Raw genomic sequence first — 24,742 nt, forward strand, 5'->3', positions numbered from 1 at the left:
CAATGAAAACTGAAGAAATACAGTCAGTAACCGCCAATGTGAGTGAGCTGAGAGAACAGAGAGGCTCGAGTGAGAGATTTGAATTTGAATGATCAGACTTTGCAACACACAGCTTTAATTACACAGCAGACGACTGCAACCCTGATTAATTCAAACAGCGGTAAACTGTGCAGCGTGTGTGTGTGTGTGAGCGTGCATGCGTGCGTGTGTGTGTGTGTGTGTGTGAGCATGCATGCGTGCGTGTGTGTGTGTGTGTGTGTGTGTGTGCATGTATGTTTATGTAAGTGTGCTGGTGCATTTGCAGGAGATGGAAGTGAAAGAGGATGGAGAGAGAAAGACACAGAGAGACGTGGAAATCATAGTCAAACTTTTTCAGTTGTAAACAGCATCTTATACATTCATGCAATTTTCCTCGTTTAACTTTACAAATATAGTTCCTTCGATATTAAGTCAAGTGCATTCAATAAGGACAAACGAAGGGTATTAGCAGTCATGTAAACCTGACAACACAATAGGCATTTGCTGCTAGCCAAGTTAAATAAATCACAGGTACATTTTCTGTTCACACCTGCCAACCCATGTCAAACAAAACTCACCTCAGTGACAAATTCAACCCTTTTTTAGTGTTTATATGTATGTGAGTACATGCAGTAAGTGTATTTGTATGCACGTGTGTATAAGTATGGCCTATGTACGTATTTGTCTCATTGGATATGAGTTGTAATATGGTTTATGGCTTTTAAAGCACTCCTTGATGGGACAATAACGTTAAACTACAACAGGAAGCCAATTCTGTTTTGGTTTATTTATTTATTTTTTTCTTCTTTTTTGTCCTCTTTCCAAATAAGTTGTCTTGTATTGTTTTCAGTTTCTGTAGATGTACTGGGATGTGACCCGTTGACCTTATGTTATAATAATAACAACAACAAAAGAACAACTTTAAAAATGCCACAGATGTTTTGGTTAAAGACAGTTAACGGTAGCTAAAAACCAGCGAAGTACCAAATACATTCATTCAAGTTCTGTTACTGATTATTTCAGTTTTTGAGGGTACTTTTACAAAATTGACAACCTTTTAAGCATTTAAGATGGAAATACTGCACTTTTTAAATCTCTACATTTATCTAAAAGCATTAGTTACTCTTTGCAGATTAAGTTACATTCAAAACTTGCACCAACAACTTAAATGTGATGACATTAGAGATCAAACGACTCGAGTAACAATGTAAAACCTGTTTTTAGGGGTGGATTTTCCATATAAATAAAGGGCTTTAAGTTCAGCAATGATAGCTGCTAAAACCTCAACACACACCACACTTATTAGATGTAAAAAGAGGAATTATTTCATTAAAAACAAACATCTTTGCTGATCATATTTTGGGTGTAGGACGCCTGTTTGTCCGCTAGGTGGCACTAAAGCCTCCATCAGCCGGTGTGCCCACGTGACTTCACCAACACGCAGCTCTTCTGTTGTTGTTCCTCATCCACTGACTGCCGGATAAATCTTCCTTAATAACATTTTTTTCGCTGCTGAACCAATGAAGTGAAGTTTTATAAAAACAGAGTCAACATGTCAGACAAGCTCCGCACGCTGCCGCCATGGATGGCGAAACGGGGAGGGAAAGTGAAGGAGGAGCCGCTGAAGAGGAGGAGAAAACCGAAAACTGCGAGGTACTGCACGTAAAAAACAACACAAAGTCTCGGTCTTCTGCTTCAATTAAATGTCCTCAAGTCAATTTGACTAACAGAAACGTGCTGATGTGTTTTCAGGGCTGCTTTCTACTTAATGAACGAGAAGGAGCTGGTGGAAGCGGCTGTGTCATTTCTTACCGACGCTTCCTGCGATGACCTGCCGGGCCGGAAGGTGGCGCTGTTTCTCTCCTTTTAACTATAAATCTAACTTAAAGCCATAGTGAGGAAAACATGCTCTAAAAGACCCACCTATTGTGGATATTTATGAAAGAAAAACATGCTAGTATTGCTCAGAATGTTGGGAGTATATTTTTAAAAAAATCTAAAATGTCTCATCATTTTGTAGTGGATCTAAAATGCAGCGTATTAGCTGAAGCACCGTGTAAAACCTGAGTTATTGACCCCCACACAGGTTGAAGACGAGGCAGCAGACACCACTGTGAAGAGGAAAGAAAACCCAGCCGCCTCAAAGACGACAGAAGAGCCAGTGGCAGAGCCTTTAGAGGAGTCGTCCTCGGATAGCGGTGATGCCCAGGATGCGACATGCATCTCCGAAACAGACTTGGACATCACAGAGGTGGAAACATTGCCGTACACTAGGAGCCTACAGCATCGGGGGCCTGAGGGTCAGAGGTCAGGACCGGTTCAAGATCATGGCAATCTCATGAAAGTTGAACTGGAGGCTGAGAAAAAACAGGAGCACTCGCAGCTGCCAGCAGATGCAGCGGAGGAGGATGATGCCTTACGGCTTGTGCGAGAAATCTTCTTCACCTGAAGATGAACTGAACTGAATTGCGTGCACGAAGCCTTGTAAGGTGTTTGAGCTAAATGGAAAGTTTTCTCCTACAGGGGAATGCCACACAAATTACTCTGTGTCCTACTTGTGAATGCGAACAGCTCCGTCATAAAGCTACAAATTGAGGAACTGATCATTTAATTGATGTAACTGGCATGTAAAATGCCAGGTTACACCTTTTAATTACACAAAGTCTGAGCTCCCTTCAGCATTACTGGAGTGGCTATGTTTTATATATTTGACCTGCCACTTTATCACAAATGTAGTTGTTTTGTTTGATTTAAAGCTCAATGTGCTCTGAATTAACACAAATTCCTTGGACTCAATTTTGTGCTACATTTTTTTTCCACCAGAGTTTCTGTGGTTAGAGAGGTATATGTCTGTGGGGAAAGTACTGAAGACTTGTCACTGATTTCCAACTAATTTGCTTTGCACTATACTGTATTGTAGTAACTTCTTCTTTTTATTGGGAAACACAAGATTACTTCCTTATTTACAGGAATCCCTACCAGAGAAGGTTTTATTAAAGCATACTCTTGTGTTTGACTGTCTATGTTCACTACATATTTTTCCACTTGATGACATAGCAGGTATTTGTACATACTAAGGTTTTTTTTTTCTGGAACAAGCTGTGTCAAAACAGCAAATGTCAGCACTAACTCTATTAGTCTACCACCTTTTTACACTATTTAATTCCCTTAGCTGTGCATATCAGAGAAAGCAGGCCACATTTCTGGTTTTTAGTGAGATATTTAGTTTTGACACTCTTGGCCGTTCACAAACAAGTTTGTCTAGGATTTAAAAACACTGACAGCGCTCGAAGCAAGTACAGTCTGTTCTGAGTTTATTTAACAGAAGGTCAACGAAAATACAGTTAATCATAAACTCTGTCAACACTCATTTCATCATTCTGTTTTCATCAGCATATGCATGTACAGTACTTTATTATAATACAATTTTGTCACACAATAATCAGCAGTTTCTGTGATTTGGATATTGCGATAATATCAATTATATTTTCAGAAATTGTGCAGCTCTACCCTGAAGCAAAGATTTGACAAGTGTTTCTTGAAAACATAACAAAGAATATGTAACAAAATAAGTCTAACAGTCAAAAAGAAATCCAGTGTGATTAGTCCATCAAGCACTTTGGCTTCACAATTTAAGTTTCCTTTCCGTCACCAAGTGGAGGACAACTTTTTATTTGGACCCATCTATTCCCAGTCAGACGCCAGCCTCTTACCCGACACATAGGTCAGCGCAGTGGCGATACCCAGCTGGACTTGAACACCCACACAGATATAGAACCCGAGGGTCATGTGATCCAAGCGCACATGCGACGCATGGAGAAGCAAAAAAGCAATGACTCCAGTCAGGATGAGAAGGCTCGACGCAGCCTGGCAGGCCATGCTGAACCAGAGTGCCGCTCTGTCTTTGCCGTAAGATGCAAACAGCATGGCCAGCAGGGCAAAGGGCACGAGCACCACTGGAACGTACAAACACAGGGTGACCCCTATTGCGAGGAGGCTAATTATTATCCCAGATTCAGGTCCATTCACAAGGCTCATGTACCAGTCGCCACAGGACGGTTCACAGATCACATTAAAGGGGCTGATGAGGATTTCGTCGGAGAGGATGAACACACCGGCAAAAAGCACCAGGGAGGCTAACAACTGAACGAAGATGAGCAGGAGAAACACAGAAATCCAGCGCAGTGTGTTTCTACCAACAGACAGAGCAACCATGGCTGAAGCCTTCTTCACTCTCATGAGCGCTGACCTGTGGATTTAATATTCATGTTGACAGAAATCAATACAAACATCCAGTCATTTGGAAAACAACATGAGAATTGTGGATAAAAACAGGAAAAAAAAGCATTTAATGGACAAAATTGTTTAAACATTCAACATTTCCGCTTGTACTCATCTGAGTGAGCCTTCAATGGGATGGTTGTCAGCATAACACACTTGCGCAACAGCAATACGTGAGTCAGGGATTTAATGTTCAACCAACAGTCAGTCAGCTGATCTGCTAGTTAAGGCTACAGTTCGTTCTCATCATAATCACATTACATTTGAATTAAACCGTTTAAATTAGACTGTGGTCCATGATGGAATGTAACTAAGTACAATTCGCACAAGTACTGCGCTAAAGTACAATTACAAGATACTTGTACTTTACCTGAATATTCCCATTTCCAGTTTCTTTATACTTCCACTCTATAACATTTTGAAGGAGGGTAATGTACTTTTTACTCACTACATTGATTTTAAACCTTTAGTTACTCGTTACTTTGCAGATTGATTGAGGGCGAGCTGAAGACATGCATGCCAAAGTCGAGCATTTCAATTAGTCTAATTTATTGGCAATCAGATAAAGAAACACTGATTGCAATGATCATAAAAATGCTGAACATCTGATCCAATAATTGGCCAGCAGGCAGGTAATCAGCTGGCCCAAAGTATACAGTTAAATATATGTGTACTTGTACTTTGTTTTGTTTTGTAATACTATGTTTATCTGTACTTTTGATACTTACTTTTATTTACTATCAGACACTTTAAGACTTTGACTTACTTTTTATAGAGATTACTTTCACTTTTACTATGTTATGTAAACATAACAACTTTACTTTAACCCAAGTACTTTCTGTATGGGTCACTTTCACTTCCACCAAAAACAATATTTTAACACAACAACTTTACTTTACTTTAACTCAAGTACTTTGACTGTGATCGACATTAAAATCACTCCCTATCATCAAAAACAAGAAAAATATCACTTTTAAAAGGCTTTGGCAGTGGTTATTTTTGAACCATGAAGCAGCTTTGTCCAGATTAAACGCTGATTCGTGGCTGGACATTAAATCTGATCGAGAGAAGACTAATGTGTAATTTAATTTTCCGTTGTTTACTCACGTTTATTAAGTGCGAGACAGAGCGACCCAGTCATCACCCCCTCAGGAAGCGTGTGGTGGTCTGGGGGTTGGTTTGGGGTGCGCGCCGCGGATAGAGAAACGTGGACGTGGACGCGCACGTTGCGCAGCATCAGCAGGCAGCGTCTGCGGGGCTCAGCTCGGCTGGTGACAGTTTGACGTGCGGACTTCTCCTGGTAAAGGGTGCGAGATCAGCTGCGACTTCATCTAGTTTTACTGAACGGAAGGAAACGTTTGAAAAAGGTTGGTTATCTTTTATTTGTTTGGTTTTTATGTGCACGTTAATACCGGAGCTGTTTGGTTTTTTTTTTTTTTTTTACGTCTGTACATTTTGGACAGTTTTTTAAGTTTGTTGAGCGCGAGAGGGAGGCGGGGTCGGCTGCAAGATTTCTTTGTTCCTTCAGCTTTCACCAGCAATTAATGGCAACGAGCGCAGACATGGTTTTTGCCTTGATAATAACTGTAACCTGGATATCTGTCGTGGCATTAGGATGATAAATAAGAGAGATGTTTAAACTGCATGTGCGCAAACACGCTTCTGACAGACGGCGCAACTGGAACAAGGTGTGGTTGTTTTACAGAATAATTGGGAAAAAAACGCAAAGAAATCAAACATTGTTATTTTCCTCTCACGGTGTGGGGGGTGTTACATGATGCGTAGTGCCAGGAACTTCTCTCCATGCACGTCTAAACTTGTCCAGAAGTTATTGTCAAATGGAGTAAAGCCCTGAGAGGTGGCATGAGACGCAAAGCTGGCAAGAAAGAAGGAAGGAATTAATCAAACAAATGCTTTTAAATGATGTGCAGGCAGATCCAGAGACACTCAGTATACACACACGCTCTGATCCCACACACTGTATGGCACATGCTGTCCATGCAGCCCGGGAAGGGCACGAGAGAACACGATGTACTATAACACACAAACTGGAATATCTCTGCTCAGCCACTTCAGTGGGTCTTGTCACGTTTAGGAAAGTTCCTCTGTTTACTTTATGTTGCTCATGTAACCTTGTACACATGCATATTCATGAATTTAAAAGAAAAAGCAGCTCCGACTTGCAGTTTGCCTGCAGCATGAATCTTATGAAATATTGAGCTGGAGAAAAGTTTTCTATTTACCTTTTTGAAACCACTTATAGAATAAATCATTTAAATGTATTTTGTTTGTCTTCTGTACAGGTTCATCATGGGAAACAGGTTCAGCAGAAAGCGGGACGTCCCGGCCAACGGCACCGAAGCTGCTGCCCCTGAAGCTGCTGCCCCCGAGCAGAAGACTGCAGAGGAGCCAGCAGCTACAGAACCAGCACAAGACTCTGGGATAGTGCAGACTCAGGAGGCTGTTACGACGGAGAATATAGTGGTGGGGGAGCTGGTGACACCAGTGGCGTCTTTACCTACTGAAGAGTGTACATCAGAGTGCAAAGAGGCTCCTGCTGCCCCAGCCCCGCTAAGTGATCCAGAACCAGAGCCAGTGGCAAAGGAAACCCCAGCTCCAGTCCAACCCGAGCCTGCAGTCCCAGTCAGTGAACCATCACCTCCTACACCTGAGCCAGAACCAGAGCCAGAACCTGTTGCTGAACCTCAACTGGCTCCAGAGCCAGAACCTGTTGCTGAACCTCAACTGGCTCCAGAGCCAGCTCCAGAGCCTATTCCTGAACCAGAGCCAGAAGTTGAGGCAGTCCCTGAGCCCATCCCTGAGTCAGTGCCAGCCCCACCTGAGGATCTGGAGGCGCAGACTGACATGCTTACCCAAGTGTGTTTCCCTGAGCCAGAGATTTCTTCACCAGCTTTGATCTACCTGGGAATCCCTGACGCAACTCCCGAACTTATTATCACTGATCCCTCCCCAGCTCCCGTTCCTGCCCTATTCGATGCAGACGAGCCCTCAGACATCCCGGTGACTGAGGAGTGCCATGCCAATGTTGAGGTTTGTACGCTTGAGCCCGAAGAGCCTGAAGAAACAGAAGAATCTGTGGAGAAGCTGATGGAGGTGGAGGCTGCCGAGAATCTGGAGCAGCTCGTGAATGACGTCAACGAGGAAAGCGTTACCGAACTCCTACAGAACTTGGAGCTGAAAGGAAATGACCTTGTCGCCGACCTCATTCCAACTGATGTCAAGATCCCCGACGGCACTCCCTTCATTGACATGACTCCTGCAACTGAGCTGATGTGAATCAACAGACGAGGATTTATGAAAGAAGTAAATGGATACTTTTCTGTGACACCCTCCTAACCCTTTACATGAAATCTGAAAGAATCACAGATGCAGTGTTCTTTTTTTTTACACCTTAAATGGCCTCGTAAAAGGCAAACAGCCATGATCCAACGTGCCAAATGAACTCTGGAACAAACTTGTGTCTCGACACACCCACGAAAAAACACAGAAAAGTTATACATATATGTTTTTGATACATTTATACAGCCATTGGGTGTGTGGGTGAGGGGTAAAACTCCACATGGGGATTTGTGTGTACTTGAGTGTATTGTTGGACAACAGAGATCTTCCTCTATGCAAATTCAATGTGATCCAAGCAAGAGTTTAAAAATTCTTGTGCGGACTTGAAGAGAAAGGTGGCATTGCAGGAGAAGCGTTGATCAAGTACAAAGAGAAAAGTAAAATCTTTCTCAGGTGGATATAAGTTGATGCAAAACGACAGGCAAGGGACAGAAGCAATGCAACCAAAGATGGAGACAGTATATGCATACAGCTATCTAGCAGGAAACAAGCGTCCACGAAACATTTATGTCTTAACATAGTCATGTTTGGACCTTGCAATATTCCTCTAACAGGTGTGATCATCGATTTGTTGTAATGGGATTCTTTAACCCAAGTAGTGGCTTGCTTGTGAAAATAAAAATATTATTCCACATGTGTCATGGTCATGGTCATGTGTGTTTTTTTTTAACTAGCAGAAATATTGTTGGATAGATGTATAGATAATATATGATGGGGACTTTGATAAGTGGAAATGAGAAGAAACTAGCAGAACGAGATCAAGGCGAGTTGGCGTGATACTTGATCAGCATCAAACATTCATTAGCTGCGAGGCCATAAAGCTACGGGAGCTGTATGATCCGCCCGTGGCAACATATTCAGCACATGTATGGAACACAGTGTACATATGGAAATCAAGTTCCAGGCAACACAGCGCTGAGCATGCGAGCATAAGAGAGACAGTGCCTGCCTTCTCACAGTCTCGTGGGAGAGAGGACGAGAGGGGAGGGAGGAGAAGGAGGAGGGGGGAGAAGCAGCCACATTCTTTCCAGAGGAAGGAGGTTTTCGGGGGGCCTGGGTCAAAAGTCTTCAGTGTGACTGTGTTTCAGTCCATGAGAACTCCGCTCCACACATGCCTCTCCCACCACACTCCTCCCGCTTCACTGCATTGCAATCCCAACATCTTCACCAAGTAGTCAGTGGATTGGTATGAGAAGCTACTTATGCTCGTTTAATAAAGAAACCTAGAAAAAGAACTACTTATTAAGACTACTGAATGAAGGGATGTCATCAACAACTACCAGCTGCTTCTTTTAACTTTTAAAACACAATAGTTCATCTAATTAAGAAAATCAATGTGGTGCACCAATTGTCTTCTTCAGTTCCTATAATTCATAATCCACAAACATTTTGTCTTGTCCAGCCACACCTATCTGTAACTGGCTACGCCTCGGGGCATGGCAAGCAGTTAAGTCCCATGGTTTTTGGCAACACACTGATGAGTCCCCGTGGAGTGGGAGAGGCACTCCTCAGACAGTGATCTCAGTTAAGCTAGCCTTTAGTGAGCGATACAGTTAGCAGACTGAGCTGCTCCTTGATGCACACAGAGAATAGATAAACAGCATGATTTGCACTATTTGTGATTCCTGTCATACCAGAGGCTTTCAGCTCAATAAACAACAGTGCTGGACTTGAGTCCCCACTCTCCTTGTTGATTTCCTGTCTCTTGATGGCCAAAGCACAAAAACAAAGACAGCAGAAAACGTGGTATTTGCCTTGACATGCGGTGTCATGGAAGTTAAACACATCTAATGTTTGTTTGTTTAAGAATCAAGACAGAAACTATTGTTTTTACCTTCACGTTGTTCTTTTGTCAGAAATAAAAAGCCAAATTTACCAAACTTAAAGTATAAAAAAAAAGAGAAGATAACTTTGCAGTATGTTCTGGCCTATTACTTCTGGTATGGAAATTACTTTTTCATGGATTACTTGAGTGAAATCACATCGAAATAGTTAGACCATGCCCATTTCTGATAGACAAGATTTTCTGACAATTGTTTTGTAAAAAAAAACAAAACATTATGTGAAAACAAAAAAACTTTATTTGCTTCTTTGAACATAACAGTCAAAGTTTATCCAAACTGGTACACCATAAATCTAACTTGGCCTAGTATTGATAAAGTGGTTGCCAAAGTGTGTCAGGCTGGGCCTTTTTACTGCAACAACAACTGTTGCAATCAAACCTGGCAGATGTACATGTGACTCAAATTGGTGGTGATTCATCAATAGGTGGTGGTACAACAAAACAAGAACATTAAAATGGCCTTTACTCAGGTTACACATATCACTCATTCAATATCTGGTACGATTCATCCTTTAAAGTACAGATGGTTTCTGATTCAGTACCAGGTAACACTTTGTACCATGAACACCTGCACCTATGAAAGCCTGTTTGCATTAATATGAAAATGTGTTTGACAGAGAGGAAACTGACAGAGAAACATAAGAATCTTAAATATGTTTGTATAAATAACAAGAACTAACAATCTATCAATGCGCTAAAAACATGCTGCAAAAATACAATATAAATAGATAAATATAATCAATATAAATAGCGTAACGTATATTATGAGTAAATGAGGTAAATGCCTCTTCATGTTTTGTAACTGAAGCGAGTTAAGGTCTTTTAGATAAATCAAAGTTATTATTTACAGAGGGGGCAGGCCCAGGATCTTAGAACCAGGATTATGTACAGCCGACATCCTGGGCTTTACCTTTCTGAAGGCAAAAAACAAAACAAAAAGCAATCAGGCAGTGACTGATATAATACCAAAATAAGTACCAAATATCTGACTCAAAGGAGATTTTCTCTAGCTACCGTTAGCTGCCTGTATTTCCTGGCCAGGTCGACATTGGTGCGTCCAGGTTTGAAGGGGTACGACCACAAGATGGAGTTCCAGGAGGAACCGAAAGTCTTTACTCCGCTCAGAAGGTAACTCACCTCCTCTGGGCTGAAGTCTTTCCTCTTTCTTCTCTAAGAATAATAAAAAAGGCAGAAGAGAGAGCGCTTTGAGTAGAGATTAGACAGATAGTGTGGATTACAGGACAATTCACCTGTGCATGGATGCACATTTGACAGCGTTAAGTACAACACCCGTGCCTCTTAGGTATAGTATATCCTTTCACAAGCTATCTGAGTGGATTTTGAGTTGTGAATGCCTTCTCCACTGACACATGAATCATAGAATGATACAATCTAAAATAGCTGAAACAGGAGAAAACATGTTTTCTTCCATTTAGTCATTCATATCTAAAATCATGTGCAATGTCTGTGTGACATACATTAATAGATGATACTGGTGGTTTTGCAAATTTAAGCCCATTAACATGACATACTTCATGCCCTTTGGACAAACATACCATACATCTTTAAACTGATTTCCCTCCCTCCAGGCAGTGATTGGTTTCAGCTTATATCAGTACACGGTGAAAATCAACTTGCGTACATTTTAATGTTGTTTCACATCTATTTTTTTAAAGTTACATTATCGTTTCATGGTGCTACAGTTGAAAGGACTGTTTTGAAAGTCCTTCTGTTGGTGAGATGACAAAATTCACATGACCACTTTCAGTTTCAATGTGAGTAAATAAATGGAGTCAGATGTTCATTGTGTACATAAAGCAAAGTTCACTGAAATTAAGTGAAGCCTTTACCTGAAAAAAAACAACAGTTTTGATTATCTGCAGTACACTACACACATTTTGTAGCAAAAAAATGCAATTAATAAATAAAGTAACACAACTATGAACACTTTAATACTTTAACATTACTTTTAAATACATTTTTTACCATAGTTAATGGTTGCACTCATACCAGCATGAGCAGATACTGTAATAATAACCGACAGTAGGCCTATGTGTCAAAAATGCAGCCTCCTTGTAATTTTTTTAAAAACATCTTTTCTCCTTTAGGCCGTGGATTAGATATCATGGTTTTCATCTCAGTAGTACTGTTGCATGAAAACTGAAACTGGTTCCTATCTGGAAACCAATTCCCAAAACATGGCCCTATAAATAGTGAAACTCTTACAGTTGAACATTGATCTGTGCTCCTCTTTGACTTATCATCAGGGGCACGTTGTCCACTACTGTCTCCTCCTTTTCTCTCTGTAACATAAAAACAGTTTCTATGCATATGAATGAAAAACACAGAGAGGATATCAGGTTTTCAACTTATTCTGTTACTAAACAACACATCAGCTGGCCCCAGATATAAATGGTAACTCTAAAGGGTGTTGGGGAGTACTACTGATTGTGTAAATAATAGTAAAAAAAACTTGTAGCTCCAGAGTAAGATGTATGTAATCTGATAAATTGCCTCCAGTTATGTCACTCTGTGTCTTAGTTGCATTGTGAGTAATGTAGGTATCAGGCTTTGAAAAGCAGTCCACTGCTACCTGTCCACAGTAGTCTAGTAGTGCACTTGTAAAACACTGTTGGACTCATTACAGACAGTTTAAAAGCAAATTATAAAAACCCAGAGATAGCAATTATTTTATCAATACAGGATGAAGAATAATTAATGAAGCAAGGGTAGGAAAGAGATTAAAAGTAATGGGGCAAATTTCAGGGAAAGAAAAAAAAGGTGGAAAAAAACAGCAGAACAGGACAGAGAAAGAATGAAAATGTGTAGTGTGCAGTGGAATAAAAAACTACTCACACAAAGTGAGCACTGGAAAACGCATTTGGCTAAGAGGTATAAAGATCCAGTAAATCTCAGCATGACAGCACAGAACGACTGCACTCTCACTCACAAAGTCTGAGTGAAAGCATGTGAACAGGAAAAGGAGATGGCTGTCAACTATAACCACAGAATATATTAACATGTACTTTTACACTTTTAATTTACAGGATAGTGAATGTAATGTGAGTATAGAACATGCTAAATCATAATGTGGAACTGACTAAAATGCCTCTCCTTTATCTACCATGTGACTGGCAAAACACAAAAGCATCAAAACACACCCTTTCCATCATTCCCTCTCTCTTTGTTGCTGGCACGCACACGCACGCACACACACGCACACACACACAGACGATGTTATACAGAGTGTGAAACAGCTTAATACAGCTGTGGTACTCTGAACCAGCTCTGGCCTGCACTGTGAGAACACTGGCTGCAGTTCAACATTCCTTCTGCTCTTTGGTTTTTCTGCTGCCAGGAACACACTGCAGAGGACAGCTCCCACCACAGGCTCTCAATCATAACATTCACACACACTTAAAGCAATCTCCAGTAAATATCCATATCTGATATCACATATTTACCTCCAGGAAGACGAGACCTTTTCAGCGGAGTCAAGCCTGGACCTGGGAGTTGGAGTGATGAGATCAATGCTGTTGAATGTAACAAATATAAAGGTCAATGGTAAATGTTACGCTGCTGTGATCGTGTCACATACATACCAATCTTGTGTCGAGAGGTCAATTCATCCTTTTTTGCTCTTCTGTGTAGTGGAGTCAAACTGATCGTGCCTATGATGGGTGGAAGAAGAAGACACCCAAATTAAACATTTGATGATTATTGTGCAAGTTTAGTGGCTTACATCTAATTATATCAGGCAAATCATTTGTTTAGCATTCATGATCAACTTCTTTGAACTGAGAAGCATACATTTTGTTTTATAATTTGTTTATTTAGATCACAGACCACTAGGCTCATTTTGTACAGACTTTCACAACAGCTCTGTGTTGAAGAGCTTTATAAACATCCACCTGCTGCATAATTCTTACCATTATACTTTTTCCAGTGTTGTTCTGGCACGGAGCTCTCGCCTTTCCCGGCTCCTTTATGTATTGGAATAAGGCAAACCTCTTTTAAAATGGAGTCAAAAACAGACATTTTATAGCAGTAATTAAATACAATAATGTGTGTTTCATAGTGATGATATTAGAGTAACAGTTATGAGGTAATGGCGAAGGAAAATTAAATTGACTGTACCATAAAAACAGCTTGGAACAACAGCAACACTGGTATGTTTACTGCCTGAAAAGTTCTCTCATATTTAATCAACTCCAGACAGGATCTCATGTATTCATTGATAAAGTTTTTACATTGATTTTGAGTGAGGTAATGCACTATGATAAAGTTCAGAGGATATGATACTAGTCTCCTAATTTACAAAGACAACATAAAACTTGAGCACTCATAAAACGTAAAAAACTAAACAAAACAAAACAAAAAGTCAGCAGAGCATGCACTCACATATAGATGCTTGTAATTGTGAGTACTCATGGGGAACACTTGGGGTGAGCCTATTGAAGATAGTGTTGAGTTTTAACTGTAAGGAAAATGTGTGCATTTAACTTTGATACAAAATGCTTAATTTTACATAATCTAGCAAACTGGCCATTTCAGATGCAACTTTCAGACTGAGGCCATTGCACTTTGCACCATTGCATGAGTAAGACATGAGCAATCTGATGTGAACAAATAATGTGTTTAGGGCACACACGAGGGTGTGGGCCTTTTGTGTGATACTGATTTTTTTGGCTGTCCTATTTGGCACTAAAATGCTTGTTCTGGACGACAAAGTAATTGACTTAATATTCCGCTGGGATATGAAAGAAATTATCTGCAGTAATCCAAAAATAAAGTAAATTTTGCTAACCACTAAAACACTTTCACCTACTTTAGGAAGCCACAAAATAAAATAATACAAATATAAATTTGCTTTAGTTAGCACAACAATAGCGAGACTTGAACTACACCTTTCAATGAGATTGGATTAACTGTGCGTTTCAAATGTTAAAGCCTCTCACCGCTCCAGTTTATCCTGTTTCTCTGTGGCTCTGCTACTGAGACTGTCACAGATTCTGGGTCAGTCTGCTCCACAGTGTTGCCTTGGTACTCTCTCCTGAACAGAAGGTTGAGATGACGAGTCCTGAACCTCTCTGTGGCTTCCTGGAGAATTTTGTGCATGTCACAGCTGTGGTGGCTTTGGAGAGACGCAAAAGTGCGACTGGTCACCTCCTCAAAAGGCAACACACAACCTAAAAGGACAGAAAAAAGCAAGGATGCAAGGCTTGAACTTAAGTAAATACGGTGATGGCTTTAAAATTAGAGATTGGACATTATTAGATTTTATTGTGGATCATGATAAAAAAACATTTTTTTTAACAACCCTTAAAATAAGTTGATCATGGTAAATTCCCATTATTGGGATAATTGTGAATCGGAGCGTGAATGACCTCACAAGAGTGACTTGAAAAGCTGTCAAGCTCGCTAAAGTACAATCTTGTATTGATTTCCATTTATTTTGAATTGGCCAAGGGGGATTCATTCTTTCCAGTCATTGTAAAATCCTGTCTGTCCCCCTGGCTGAAGGCTCAGCTTGCCCACTCTAACCACCACAAAAAATTGAAATCGGCTGTGTGGAAATACTGTGGATTCCAAACTAAATATCTGTATCCTATCTGTGATGCAATACAACAACACTTGTTGCATAACAGAATGTAAGGTAAACTAATTTCAGTATGTTTTAGTGCCGTTTTAAGAGAGTTAAGCATATCTTGATGATTATAATGATGCAATTATCCTGGCCAGGATAAACGTGAGATTACATTTCCATATCGTACTGTGTCTGTCTCTCACCAACCATTTGATAAAACAACACTGAAAGCATTTCACAGAGGGACAGCCTCATGTACTCCTACCTGCACACCGGATATGAGAGAGTGACTGCTCCTCCACTGGGACCTCCTCATCCTTACTCATCTCACGGCCCTGCAACCCTTGACATAAAAAAAAGGAAAAAAATGTTACTTGAAAAAACTAGTTAAAACATATCTGCTGAAAACAAAAATGAAAGCAAGAAAAAATAATGTTTTTTTTTCTGTGTTAAAAGCCATGAAGCTGTCTTACCTTCATCTGTACATTTAATTTCTTTTGCTACACTATTCCTCACTGGTGCTGGAGGCTTAAACAACAGCCTAAACACAAAGCAGGAAAAAAAGAAGAAAGTTATTATGAAGGCCATCATTTCATTAGTTTTTTTCTGATAATGAAGTAATCAACACTAAACTCTACTGACTTGTCTGCTGTAGGAGGCTCTCTGCCTCCCTCTAGTGACTGCTGATGGGAAGACATCAGGGCCCCAGTACCCTTGCACACTGAACACCATCCATCCCCGATGGTTTTTGTCTTCTCTTCCCACGTACTCAAATTGGAGCTCCTGTTCTTCAGCTCACCGTCCTTCTCATTCTTGAACATGTTTCTGACAGTTTGAAGTTTAATGTTGTCACTCTCTGCTTCTACATGCCTTAGAGTACTAGTTTGTCTATATGCTTTGGGGATGGTTTTAATGCCCTCCTTCTGCTGCAGAGGTAAGGCTGGAGGTAAAGATGGTTGGCCTGGCCCCTCAGTTGCAGCTGATGGATCTATGTCTTCCTGCTCACCCTTTTCCTCCTAAAAATGACATAATGCACACATTATAAGTCACCATGCTACATGCTGATTATACTGTGGCCATGTGTGTGAACATATGTCTAACCTTTGCCTGTCTCTTCTCTAGTAGGTCAATCCTGCGCAGCAACTCTCTGGCAGAGCTTCTGAAGCCTTCAATGTTTGTAAGGGGCTCCTCATTTTCACCCTCCCCCTGTCTCACTATCAGATGAGGCACTTCCAAGGACATGGCTTCAAAGACAGAGACAAACAAGTCATTATCCTACATTCAACCCATGTATTATTCAATCGCTTAGTCACCTTTCATTTGATCTCATTTTCCATCTCACAAAAAATCTAGAAAAGAAATAAATGAACTAAATAAAAAAAATATGTACTGACTTACTGGCCTGTTTGCAGGTCTGCAATATGAATGTAGCAGCCTTCCTAACCTCCTCACTTGTGTCCTCTGTAAGTAGGGTTATGACAAGAGGCAGGCCTCCACACTGCACCAACTGAGACTGGTGCTCCTCTACAGACAGGAAGAAACAAAAAACATGGGATGGGAAGAAAGACTGCAGAAGAATGTGACAGTGGGTGACAAGGTTTAAAGTTTATTTACAGACATATTCAAACACTACCAGAAAATATTAAAAACCTTCCAGCACAGTACTGTCGCAGTATTACCAGAGGCCTCTGTGCAGTGGCCCAGGGTGAGTAAAACAGAAAGCCTGTCCTCAGGGTCCAAGTGTGGGCTAGCCAGCAGGGAGAAGAGGTGGAAAACCACACCATACTGAGCCAGACCTGAAGCCAGAGGAGCTAAAAAAGAATAGATCATAATTTGGAGAAGGGTACGCTTTGGTTATTTGAGTGAATTGTTAAAGGTGCACATATGTGAGTGAAAGACATACACACCGTTATCTGTGATGCAAGCTGACAGGGTCTTGGATATAGTGATGGAAAGCTGGCATGACAACAAGCTTGTATCTGCTGCAGATGCTTGACGAACTAGTGCAAGAGTGAGAGTATCCAGACCCCCTGAGGCAGAAAAACTCTCCTGAACACAGGCTGCAAAAACAGAAAAGTGATGAACATTTAATAATTGGGATTTTAGTGAAAATGTAAACATCCAGTGTCTAGGATTTAGGGTATTCATATTATTATATTATTATAATATTCATATTTATGTTTCTCATAAGTGTATAATCACCTGAGACTTAGAATCATTGTGTTTTCATTACCGCCATGTTTCTACAGTAGCCCTGAATGGACAAACCAAACACTGGCTCTAGAGGGGGCCTTTCGCCTCTTTTTTTAGCCACCGTGGAGGAGGGAGAGTATGTAGTAGGTTGCAATCTGCAACCTCACAGCTAGATGCCACTTAATCCTACACACTGGACCTTGAACCATTTTACATAAACTCACAAAAAAACAAAACAGATTTTGCATAAGCCATTCTGCCTCTTTCACTTACAGTTGTTAGCAACTGTCATTGCTATGAAGGAACATATGGGTTGAAAAATCTCAGTGCGTGGCAGGGATATTTGCTGAAGCCAGGATTTTATAATGGGAAAGACTGCCACACAAATACGCTGACCCTCCTCTAAAAGACAAAAGAAAGACATGCAAAAACGATTTTCGATCTTACCACAGACATTCACATTAACTGCTCACACAAATGGCACAAGTACACAGATGACATTACCATTCTGTGGGTTATTTACACATCCACAGAGAGCATTTGACACAGATGCCCAAAGTTGGTAGGTTTGAGTAGCATTAGCTGCTCTCAAAGTAGCCTCTGCGGAGAGAGGGAAAGTGGCCCTGCAAAAAAATATATGCTGTTAAACTTTATTCATGTGCTCATGTTTTTAAATAAAACATTTTCAGCCTGCCTATTTAAACTTGGCGTGACTGATGTCTCGCTACGAGATATCACAGAGCATTTAGCATGGTAACGTACCTGAAGAGGTCCAGTAGAACATCAAGGCAGCCTGTGGTTTGGGCTAAAGTCTGTCCCGATTCTGTAAAAAGCACACAGACACATAAAAGCTACAAAGGTCTGTATTGAAAATGCAGGCTCATTATACTCTCAAATATTTTCTATTCCACTTATATAAAACATCTTTCATGAGCTTGAAACAGAACCAAACCAAAGAAAATGCAAAGTGACAGAATAGCACATAATGGGATAAACAACCCTGGAGCTTTATGTCAGCGAAGGAGCCTTGATCTTACTGTTGTTGGCTACCAACACAGACAGCAAGTAGACAGACACTCTCTTCTGCGTCAGGGGGATGTCTTCTTTCATCAGCAAACCAGCAACCTCTGCAAACATCTCCTTCCTGCACAGAGAATTCTTGCAATACACTACCAGGGGAAAAGATAAGTAGTGTATTATGAATATGTAAAAATGTCATTTACTTTAAGACGACTTGCACTTAATAAATACTTAATACCGACACAGTGAAGTTACTCACGTATGACTGTGCACAGGCTTGTTGTAACAATAAAATACACATATGCTGCATCTGAATTCAGGACCACAGCCTCTGATGCCTACATTTCAAGCCTGAAATTGGCAAAAAAGCTACTTCATGCGTGTCCTCTGCAGCTTTTAATATCCAACAGTCTACAGAAAAAAGGTGGTGGTGTTTGCCAGTTGCCTATTACTTGTTCAAGCTTGAGTTATCACAGATATTTACCAATTTTTTGTTTTGTTTTATGAGGACCACCTATATGCATCCCCAGTACTGGTCCTTGTATGGCTGGACTGTCTCATTTGGGGAAGGTGTGCAATTTCATTCTAGGCTTTAACTGCTGCAAAAGATAAAAACTTTTTGGCTTGCATCCTCACCACATGCGCCCCTGAATTGGTATTCAGCAACTATAACACACACATGCTTACCATTGGCCTCTGCTAGCGTGCCAAGTGTGAAGAGTGCAGTCTCCTTTACATCTGAATGAACAATACTGGATCTGGATAGGTTATACACAAATGCCACACCACCCATTTCTCTCAGCATGTCCACAATGTCCTCTGAAATAATAAAAATTTAAAGTGAAACAGACAGTGGAAAGTACTCATGTGGTGTTATGCTGAATTTGTAAATGTATCACTGACTTAAACGATAAGCGTGTGTCCAAACAACGCTGACTATATAGGGCTGTAGAAGATGGTTAGCATGTGTAAGAGATAGTAATAGGGCAAAGACATGTTATGTTAATGTCATTGATGGCTTACTATTACCTCTATTTTCACAGATTGAGTGAATGGTGAGAAGAGCTTGTTTCTGTAAATCAGGACATTTCATCTGAAACTTCAGACACTCAAGCAGCAAACTGAGATCTGTCCTTATGGCTGAAAGCAGAAAGATGAAATCAGCAACGTCAACCTGACAGATACACATTTGAAAATGTGTAATGTTACATTAGCTACGTCCATAAATACATAAACAAAGTGTGCACATATGGACGAAAGGACAATGCCACTTACTATTACGGCTGTTGCTGCAAACCACTGTCTTTTCCATTTTACTCTCTGAAGGACTCAGTGGTTTAAAAGCCATTAACAAGGGTTAAATGTCACCCAAGTAACAGTAAAGTTATGGCTTACTTGATACTACAAGAATACCAATCGCGTCTAGCCACTCCGGCGTTATTTTGTGCTGACGCTCTTCACATTAAGAGCTATTTTAGAGGTAGCTAGCTAGCTAGCTAGCTAGCTAACTAACCAAAATTACACACTGAGGCTAAAGATAAATGCCGCAAAGTCAGCTGCTCCTTCAAATTTGAATTTTGTCCACATTTGAAAAATGTCCACTTTTACACCAGGAGTTACTAGCTAAACCCCATAATTGGCTGAAGAAGGATTAAATATTAACGTTAGCCTATGTTAGCTAGTAAGCTATTAACGGTCCTTAAGTAAGAGTGAACGTCGGCGCGTCACGTTACGTTACCATAGCAACAAACTAATGCTAGTAAATTGTGACAGATGGGCCTAGCTACGTCAAATATTGTTTGTGTCTTCATATTCATTATTTATCAGAAATCCAGCAGAAACTGTGATGTCATGTAGTTAGTCTAGCTATATGACTATCTATTGCTAATTTTAAATGTGGGAAAGAATGGGTTTCTATTCCCAACCTGTGTAGTTAGCTTGGTACCAGATATCACCAGAATTGAGCAATTTGAGTAACAAGCTAACAAACGAACCAACATTTACAGTGAAAAAGAATCAAACTGAACCAAAATATGTCCTCAAAACTTATTACTTCAATCTAAAACAGCAGCACTGGACCACAGGTTGTCTAAAACAAAGATCGTCTACTTAAACTTCTCCTTCATTTTTCCGTCCAGCAAGGACTACAACAGTGCGTCTGGCAACGTCAGACGTTAGGGTACGTCACTGTCACGTATGGAGTTGGTGTCCGACAGATCATCATTGATTCATTCGTGATTTCACCAAGTTTGTACGTATTTAATTAAGCGTTTATTCATCGTATTTGCATGTATACCATTTTAATCCGTGTGCAGACGTTTAGCTAAAGTATAGGTTTCGGTTACGTCATAACGTATAAGTCGTTAATACTGCATGTTAAACGTGAGCGAAGCTAGCCAGCTAGCAAGCTAACACCGTAAACTACGTTTTACAGGTTGTCAGCTCAATGTTAAGCAGCCAGCTTGCACCTATGAACGCCACGAGAAAGTCACACGGAGGTGTAACGTTACGCTGCTTGGTATTCGCTTATAGCACGTTGATTATGGTGTTAACTTGAAGTTGGCTAACTTACACAACATTTAGCTTGCTATCTTTTTTACGTTGGCTTCTGAATTGTCACTGTCTTCGCAGCAACACTCATGCTGGTATCACAAAAACCTGAATAATTTCCTTTATCCCTTGACATAGATACTGGGGTGATTAAGTGACACACAACACCCTGCCAACAGTGTTGCATTAGATATGTCTGGACGTGTGTGCGCTAGCATCCTTCAAAGAGCTTCAGCTTACACACTGACACTCTCCTCTGCCGCCTCATTCCAGGTCTGTATCCTGCTTGACCTCTTTATTTTCTATAATTATGGTGTGTAATATTCTGATGTGACTATTGCTCGTTTGTGTTCATACAGTGTGCCCAACTTCTATCAATTACCTCATCTCAGCCTCGACCAGCCCACCACTGTCACTTCTCATCCTGGGGCACCTCCAGAAAACACCAGCTGTGCTCCAATGGTGAGGAGTCAGGAAATGGCTCTCAGAGTGGGCGACAACTCTCGACTCGTCAGGATCTAGACTTCCAGCTCAACCAGGTCCAAATCAACAGTGTCCTGCGATCTAATGAGCAGGTAATTGGTGTCATAGTGTCTCCCTTTGGTATAAGGAAGCATTTTAAAATGATACTAACTTATAAGGCATGTGGCTGGGGTAAAGGCACGATGAAAAGGCTTGTTCTATTTCAAATCTAATCAATATTTGATATAGAATAACTTGTAGCTATGATATAATATATGTGTTAATCTGTATCCTAGACGGTGAGTCTGCCAGAATTTGATGGCAGGGGACTCAGTGTTGTGAGGAAGTTTGAGAGCAACCAGCTGGCTGCTAACACACCCAATGAGGACCGTCGCAGTGCAGCCACCTGCCTACAGGTATGCATCTTCTCCCCTCTGTCTGTACAACCGTCTCCCTGCTTTGTCCCCCTTCTTTAATGTAATTTTCTCTCTCCTCTGCAGACAAAGGGTATGCTCTTTGGAGTGTTTGACGGCCACGGAGGCTGGGCGTGTGCACAGGCTGTCAGCGAGCGGCTGCTGTACTACGTTGCAGTTGCAATGTTGCCAAAGGAGAGCCTTGAGGAACTTGAGAAATGCATGGAGCACGGAAGACCTGTTCCTCCCATCTTGCAGTGGTACAAACATCATACAGACTTTAACTATCGTGAATCTGCTTCACTCTACATTGACCACCTGAGAGTGTTTTGGCAAGAATTACTGGACAGTGAGGAACATGGCGAAGGCATGAGGTAGGAAAGCATGATTGTCCTTATATACAGATATCTAGATTTACAAATATCTGCTTTGTGTGATCCGTTTTTCTTTCACATCCTTTGATTACCTTCCTTTCGTTTCAGTCCCCCAGATGCTCTGCATCGCGCTTTCAAAAGGCTTGACGCTGACATCTCCTTGGAGGCTCAAGTGCCTCTTTCCAATGACCTGATGAAAAGCACAGCCATCCAGGTAATAAGATATGCTTTTTTTGCTGTTTTGTGCGCATTCAAGGTCACACAGTTTTGATACACAGGTATTATTGTCTTTCCAGGTTGCATTTGCCGGTTGCACTGCCTGTGTGGCTCATGTTGGCACAGATGGGATCCATGTGGCAAATGCTGGTGACTGCCGAGTTGTGTTGGGGGTGCAGGAGGATGACGGGTCATGGAGCGCTGTGCCTCTTTCTCAAGACCACAACTCACAGAATCAGGCTGAGGTGGAGCGGATCAAGGCCCAGCACCCACCCTCAGAGAGAGACACAGTAATCACAGATGACAGGCTTCTCGGGGTGAGCTATTCTTGAAAATGAATGTACTTGTGATTTTGGATAATGAGTCACTGGTCCTAAGCATTTATCATGCTTTCAGGTTCTGATGCCCCTGCGTGCATTTGGTGACGTAAGATTCAAATGGAGCCATGAGTTGCAGCAGAGCATTTTAGCCAGTCTGGAATCCGGAGTTGACCTGGACTCTCTCAATCTGTATCAATACACTCCACCTAACTACCTAAGTCCGCCGTATCTGGATGTGACACCTGACATAAGCTATCACAAGCTGAGACCTCAGGACCGCTTCCTGATCCTTGGCACTGACGGGCTGTGGGATGAACTAGGGAGCGAGGAGGCTGTCCGACTCATTGGAGAGCACCTGAGTGGGATTCACCTACAGGTTTGTGTGTGGAGTGAAAGATAAATATATTTTGATTCCCCTGATTCATAGCGCACAACTTTTAGATAAAACTCTTAATTTTATCCTGTAAATACGGTTGGTCCTTTCTTTTTCTAGGCTCCAGTTTCTCCATCTGAGCGGCAGCTGAAACTGGGTCAGATGCACGAACTCTTGCTGAAACGCCAGGCTCGTGCTTCCCCCGCTTTAGACACCAACGCTGCCACGCACCTTATCAGACACGCTCTTGGAACTGGGGAGTATGGAGAACTCTGCCAGGAGAGACTGGCCTCTATGCTCGCACTGCCAGAGGATCTGGCTCGAATGTACAGAGATGATATCACAGCTACTGTGGTGTATCTGAACTCTGACCTGGCCAGATCTCACCACAGGTAGCAGGAGGTTTTTTACAACGCTGGACAGAGATTAAAAAATCATAACATTCAGCTCTGTCCAGATAATAGCCAAAACATCATTTTCTGGTTATGTTGGGACACCAATTACAATCTGTTACATAAATTGATTTAGAATTATTTGAAATGAAGGATAGTTTTTAGTGTTGTATTATGCACAAGTACTTTAAAAGAAAAACATAGATTGATTCAGTCAGGTCAAAATACAGATGTAGTGTATTCATAATCTTTGTTTATCAAATATTACCTGAGTTGCATGACAAAAGTAGATATGGGTGAAGACATTCACTTTGTTCCCTGTCTGCATTTTTGTTTTGTATTTTCCTTGCACAGTTTTCTTTATACGGAAGCCGAGAATTTTTAATGCCATTATCTCAAGATCACAAGTTAATTATTTTCTTGAGATAACAAAAGTTGTTTCCTAATGAAAACTAGTTAATTTATTTTGTTATCTTGAGAAAACAGAAGGACGATTTCTTGAGAGAACGAAATCACGAGAAAATGACTCGTTAAGATTCATAAGAGTGGGCCATGACATACACTCACTACTCTAAGGGATGGAGGACTTTTGCCATTTGTTGGAATAATGTTTTCCTTTGCGATTTGATGGTATTAACATTTTTTTTGCCTATTACTGTAAAGGATCAGCTTACACGCTGTGGTCATCTTAAAGCAGATGTGTTGCTGTCCAATAGGCTACAACCGAAAGAATGCTTGCTGTCATACGGCAAAGAAACTACCTACATTGGTGGCATCATAAAGTGAGTGTATAAATAAGAATGTAATATAGTTTGATAGGTTGATCAATAATTGATACTCCTTGATTTGACCTTTTTGTCCTAAATCGGTTGCTACATTTGACAAAACACTGTCTATGTATGCTGGCATTGCACTCCTGATCTCTGATAAACATTATTAGTAAAAAGAAGAAAACAATCTTGTGTTTTCCCATGATAATGGCAAGATTATCTTGTTGTCTCAAGATAAAGCTCATTTCCTTGAGATAACCAAATAATTACCTCATGAGAACAAAAACATCAACCATGGCAGTTCTTGGCTTCTGTAGCTTTAGACAATCAATCTGTGACATTTTTTCTGTTTACTGTTTTTCTCTACTTTTATGTAAGCTGTGAAGTAAGCTTTTAATTTTGTCTGAATGTACTGCTTTCAGTGTGGTTGTGGGATGTACTTAAGTTGACACTCCACTGACTGAAAAAAGGTGCAGATGCTTCATATTAAACTATCGAGAAATTATGTTGTTTTGCTTGTGTGCCTTATTAATTACAGATGCATTTAAATTAAAAAGTGAATGATGTGAA

The 24,742-nt window shown here is 40.8% G+C and overlaps 4 protein-coding genes and 1 long non-coding RNA gene across 6 annotated transcripts; 3 read left to right on the forward strand and 2 right to left on the reverse strand.

Moving 5' to 3' along the window:
- The first annotated feature begins 1,442 nt into the window (after positions 1-1,442).
- LOC141001007 (uncharacterized) lies at positions 1,443-3,039 on the forward strand. Its single transcript, XM_073471921.1, has 3 exons — positions 1,443-1,671; positions 1,771-1,864; positions 2,105-3,039. The coding sequence occupies exons 1-3, from the start codon at positions 1,571-1,573 to the stop codon at positions 2,465-2,467; spliced, it is 558 nt and encodes a 185-aa protein (XP_073328022.1). The 5' UTR covers positions 1,443-1,570; the 3' UTR covers positions 2,468-3,039.
- Positions 3,040-3,315: 276 nt separating this feature from the next.
- On the reverse strand, positions 3,316-5,483 carry LOC141001008 (uncharacterized). The gene is made up of 2 exons (XR_012179575.1): positions 5,407-5,483; positions 3,316-4,267 (listed from the first exon to the last, which is right to left on the reverse strand). It is a non-coding gene; the product is annotated as an uncharacterized lncRNA (long non-coding RNA).
- Positions 5,484-5,579: 96 nt separating this feature from the next.
- LOC141001006 (uncharacterized) lies at positions 5,580-7,791 on the forward strand. Its single transcript, XM_073471920.1, has 2 exons — positions 5,580-5,666; positions 6,603-7,791. Exon 2 carries the CDS (start codon positions 6,610-6,612, stop codon positions 7,594-7,596), a length of 987 nt encoding a protein of 328 aa, XP_073328021.1. The 5' UTR covers positions 5,580-5,666; positions 6,603-6,609; the 3' UTR covers positions 7,597-7,791.
- Positions 7,792-10,492: 2,701 nt separating this feature from the next.
- Positions 10,493-19,614, reverse strand: terb1 (telomere repeat binding bouquet formation protein 1). Its single transcript, XM_073471758.1, has 21 exons — positions 19,578-19,614; positions 19,332-19,442; positions 18,990-19,121; positions 18,320-18,451; positions 18,045-18,105; positions 17,787-17,905; positions 17,556-17,684; positions 16,997-17,149; positions 16,769-16,900; positions 16,488-16,613; positions 16,191-16,333; positions 15,732-16,105; positions 15,563-15,630; positions 15,355-15,432; positions 14,461-14,691; positions 13,432-13,485; positions 13,105-13,173; positions 12,927-13,008; positions 12,779-12,867; positions 11,729-11,805; positions 10,493-10,672 (listed from the first exon to the last, which is right to left on the reverse strand). Exons 1-21 carry the CDS (start codon positions 19,612-19,614, stop codon positions 10,493-10,495), a joined length of 2,577 nt encoding a protein of 858 aa, XP_073327859.1.
- Positions 19,615-20,478: 864 nt separating this feature from the next.
- On the forward strand, positions 20,479-24,677 carry pdp2 (putative pyruvate dehydrogenase phosphatase isoenzyme 2). Of its 2 annotated transcripts, none has more exons than XM_073471291.1 (9): positions 20,479-20,553; positions 20,991-21,125; positions 21,212-21,427; positions 21,611-21,730; positions 21,815-22,101; positions 22,210-22,315; positions 22,398-22,634; positions 22,714-23,013; positions 23,131-24,677. In XM_073471291.1, exons 2-9 carry the CDS (start codon positions 21,045-21,047, stop codon positions 23,404-23,406), a joined length of 1,623 nt encoding a protein of 540 aa, XP_073327392.1. In that variant the 5' UTR covers positions 20,479-20,553; positions 20,991-21,044; the 3' UTR covers positions 23,407-24,677. The 2 variants fall into 2 exon arrangements, with proteins under 2 accessions (XP_073327392.1, XP_073327393.1); XM_073471292.1 differs by having other exon boundaries at positions 20,482-20,553; positions 21,245-21,427.
- Positions 24,678-24,742: the final 65 nt, after the last annotated feature.

Source organism: Pagrus major, chromosome 8 (assembly GCF_040436345.1).
Source record: "Pagrus major chromosome 8, Pma_NU_1.0".
NCBI classification, from domain to species: Eukaryota; Metazoa; Chordata; class Actinopteri; order Spariformes; family Sparidae; genus Pagrus; species Pagrus major.

What these genes read in the sequence shown, in the direction of transcription:
- LOC141001007 (XM_073471921.1), top strand. Translation starts at nt 1,571, where the DNA reads ATGTCAGACAAGCTCCGCACGCTGCCGCCATGGATGGCGAAACGGGGA. An exon ending in AGAAAACCGAAAACTGCGAG is followed by an intron (nt 1,672 to 1,770) that starts GTACTGCACGTA and finishes ATGTGTTTTCAG; the next exon opens with GGCTGCTTTCTACTTAATGA. An exon ending in ATGACCTGCCGGGCCGGAAG is followed by an intron (nt 1,865 to 2,104) that starts GTGGCGCTGTTT and finishes ACCCCCACACAG; the next exon opens with GTTGAAGACGAGGCAGCAGA.
- pdp2 (XM_073471291.1), top strand. Translation starts at nt 21,045, where the DNA reads ATGTCTGGACGTGTGTGCGCTAGCATCCTTCAAAGAGCTTCAGCTTAC. An exon ending in GAACATGGCGAAGGCATGAG is followed by an intron (nt 22,102 to 22,209) that starts GTAGGAAAGCAT and finishes CTTTCGTTTCAG; the next exon opens with TCCCCCAGATGCTCTGCATC. An exon ending in TGAAAAGCACAGCCATCCAG is followed by an intron (nt 22,316 to 22,397) that starts GTAATAAGATAT and finishes TTGTCTTTCCAG; the next exon opens with GTTGCATTTGCCGGTTGCAC.
- LOC141001006 (XM_073471920.1), top strand. Translation starts at nt 6,610, where the DNA reads ATGGGAAACAGGTTCAGCAGAAAGCGGGACGTCCCGGCCAACGGCACC.
- terb1 (XM_073471758.1), bottom strand. Translation starts at nt 19,614, where the DNA reads ATGGAAAAGACAGTGGTTTGCAGCAACAGCCGTAATA. An exon ending in GACCTCTCGACACAAGATTG is followed by an intron (nt 13,009 to 13,104) that starts GTATGTATGTGA and finishes TCCAACTCCCAG; the next exon opens with GTCCAGGCTTGACTCCGCTG. An exon ending in GCACAGATCAATGTTCAACT is followed by an intron (nt 10,673 to 11,728) that starts GTAAGAGTTTCA and finishes TATTATTCTTAG; the next exon opens with AGAAGAAAGAGGAAAGACTT.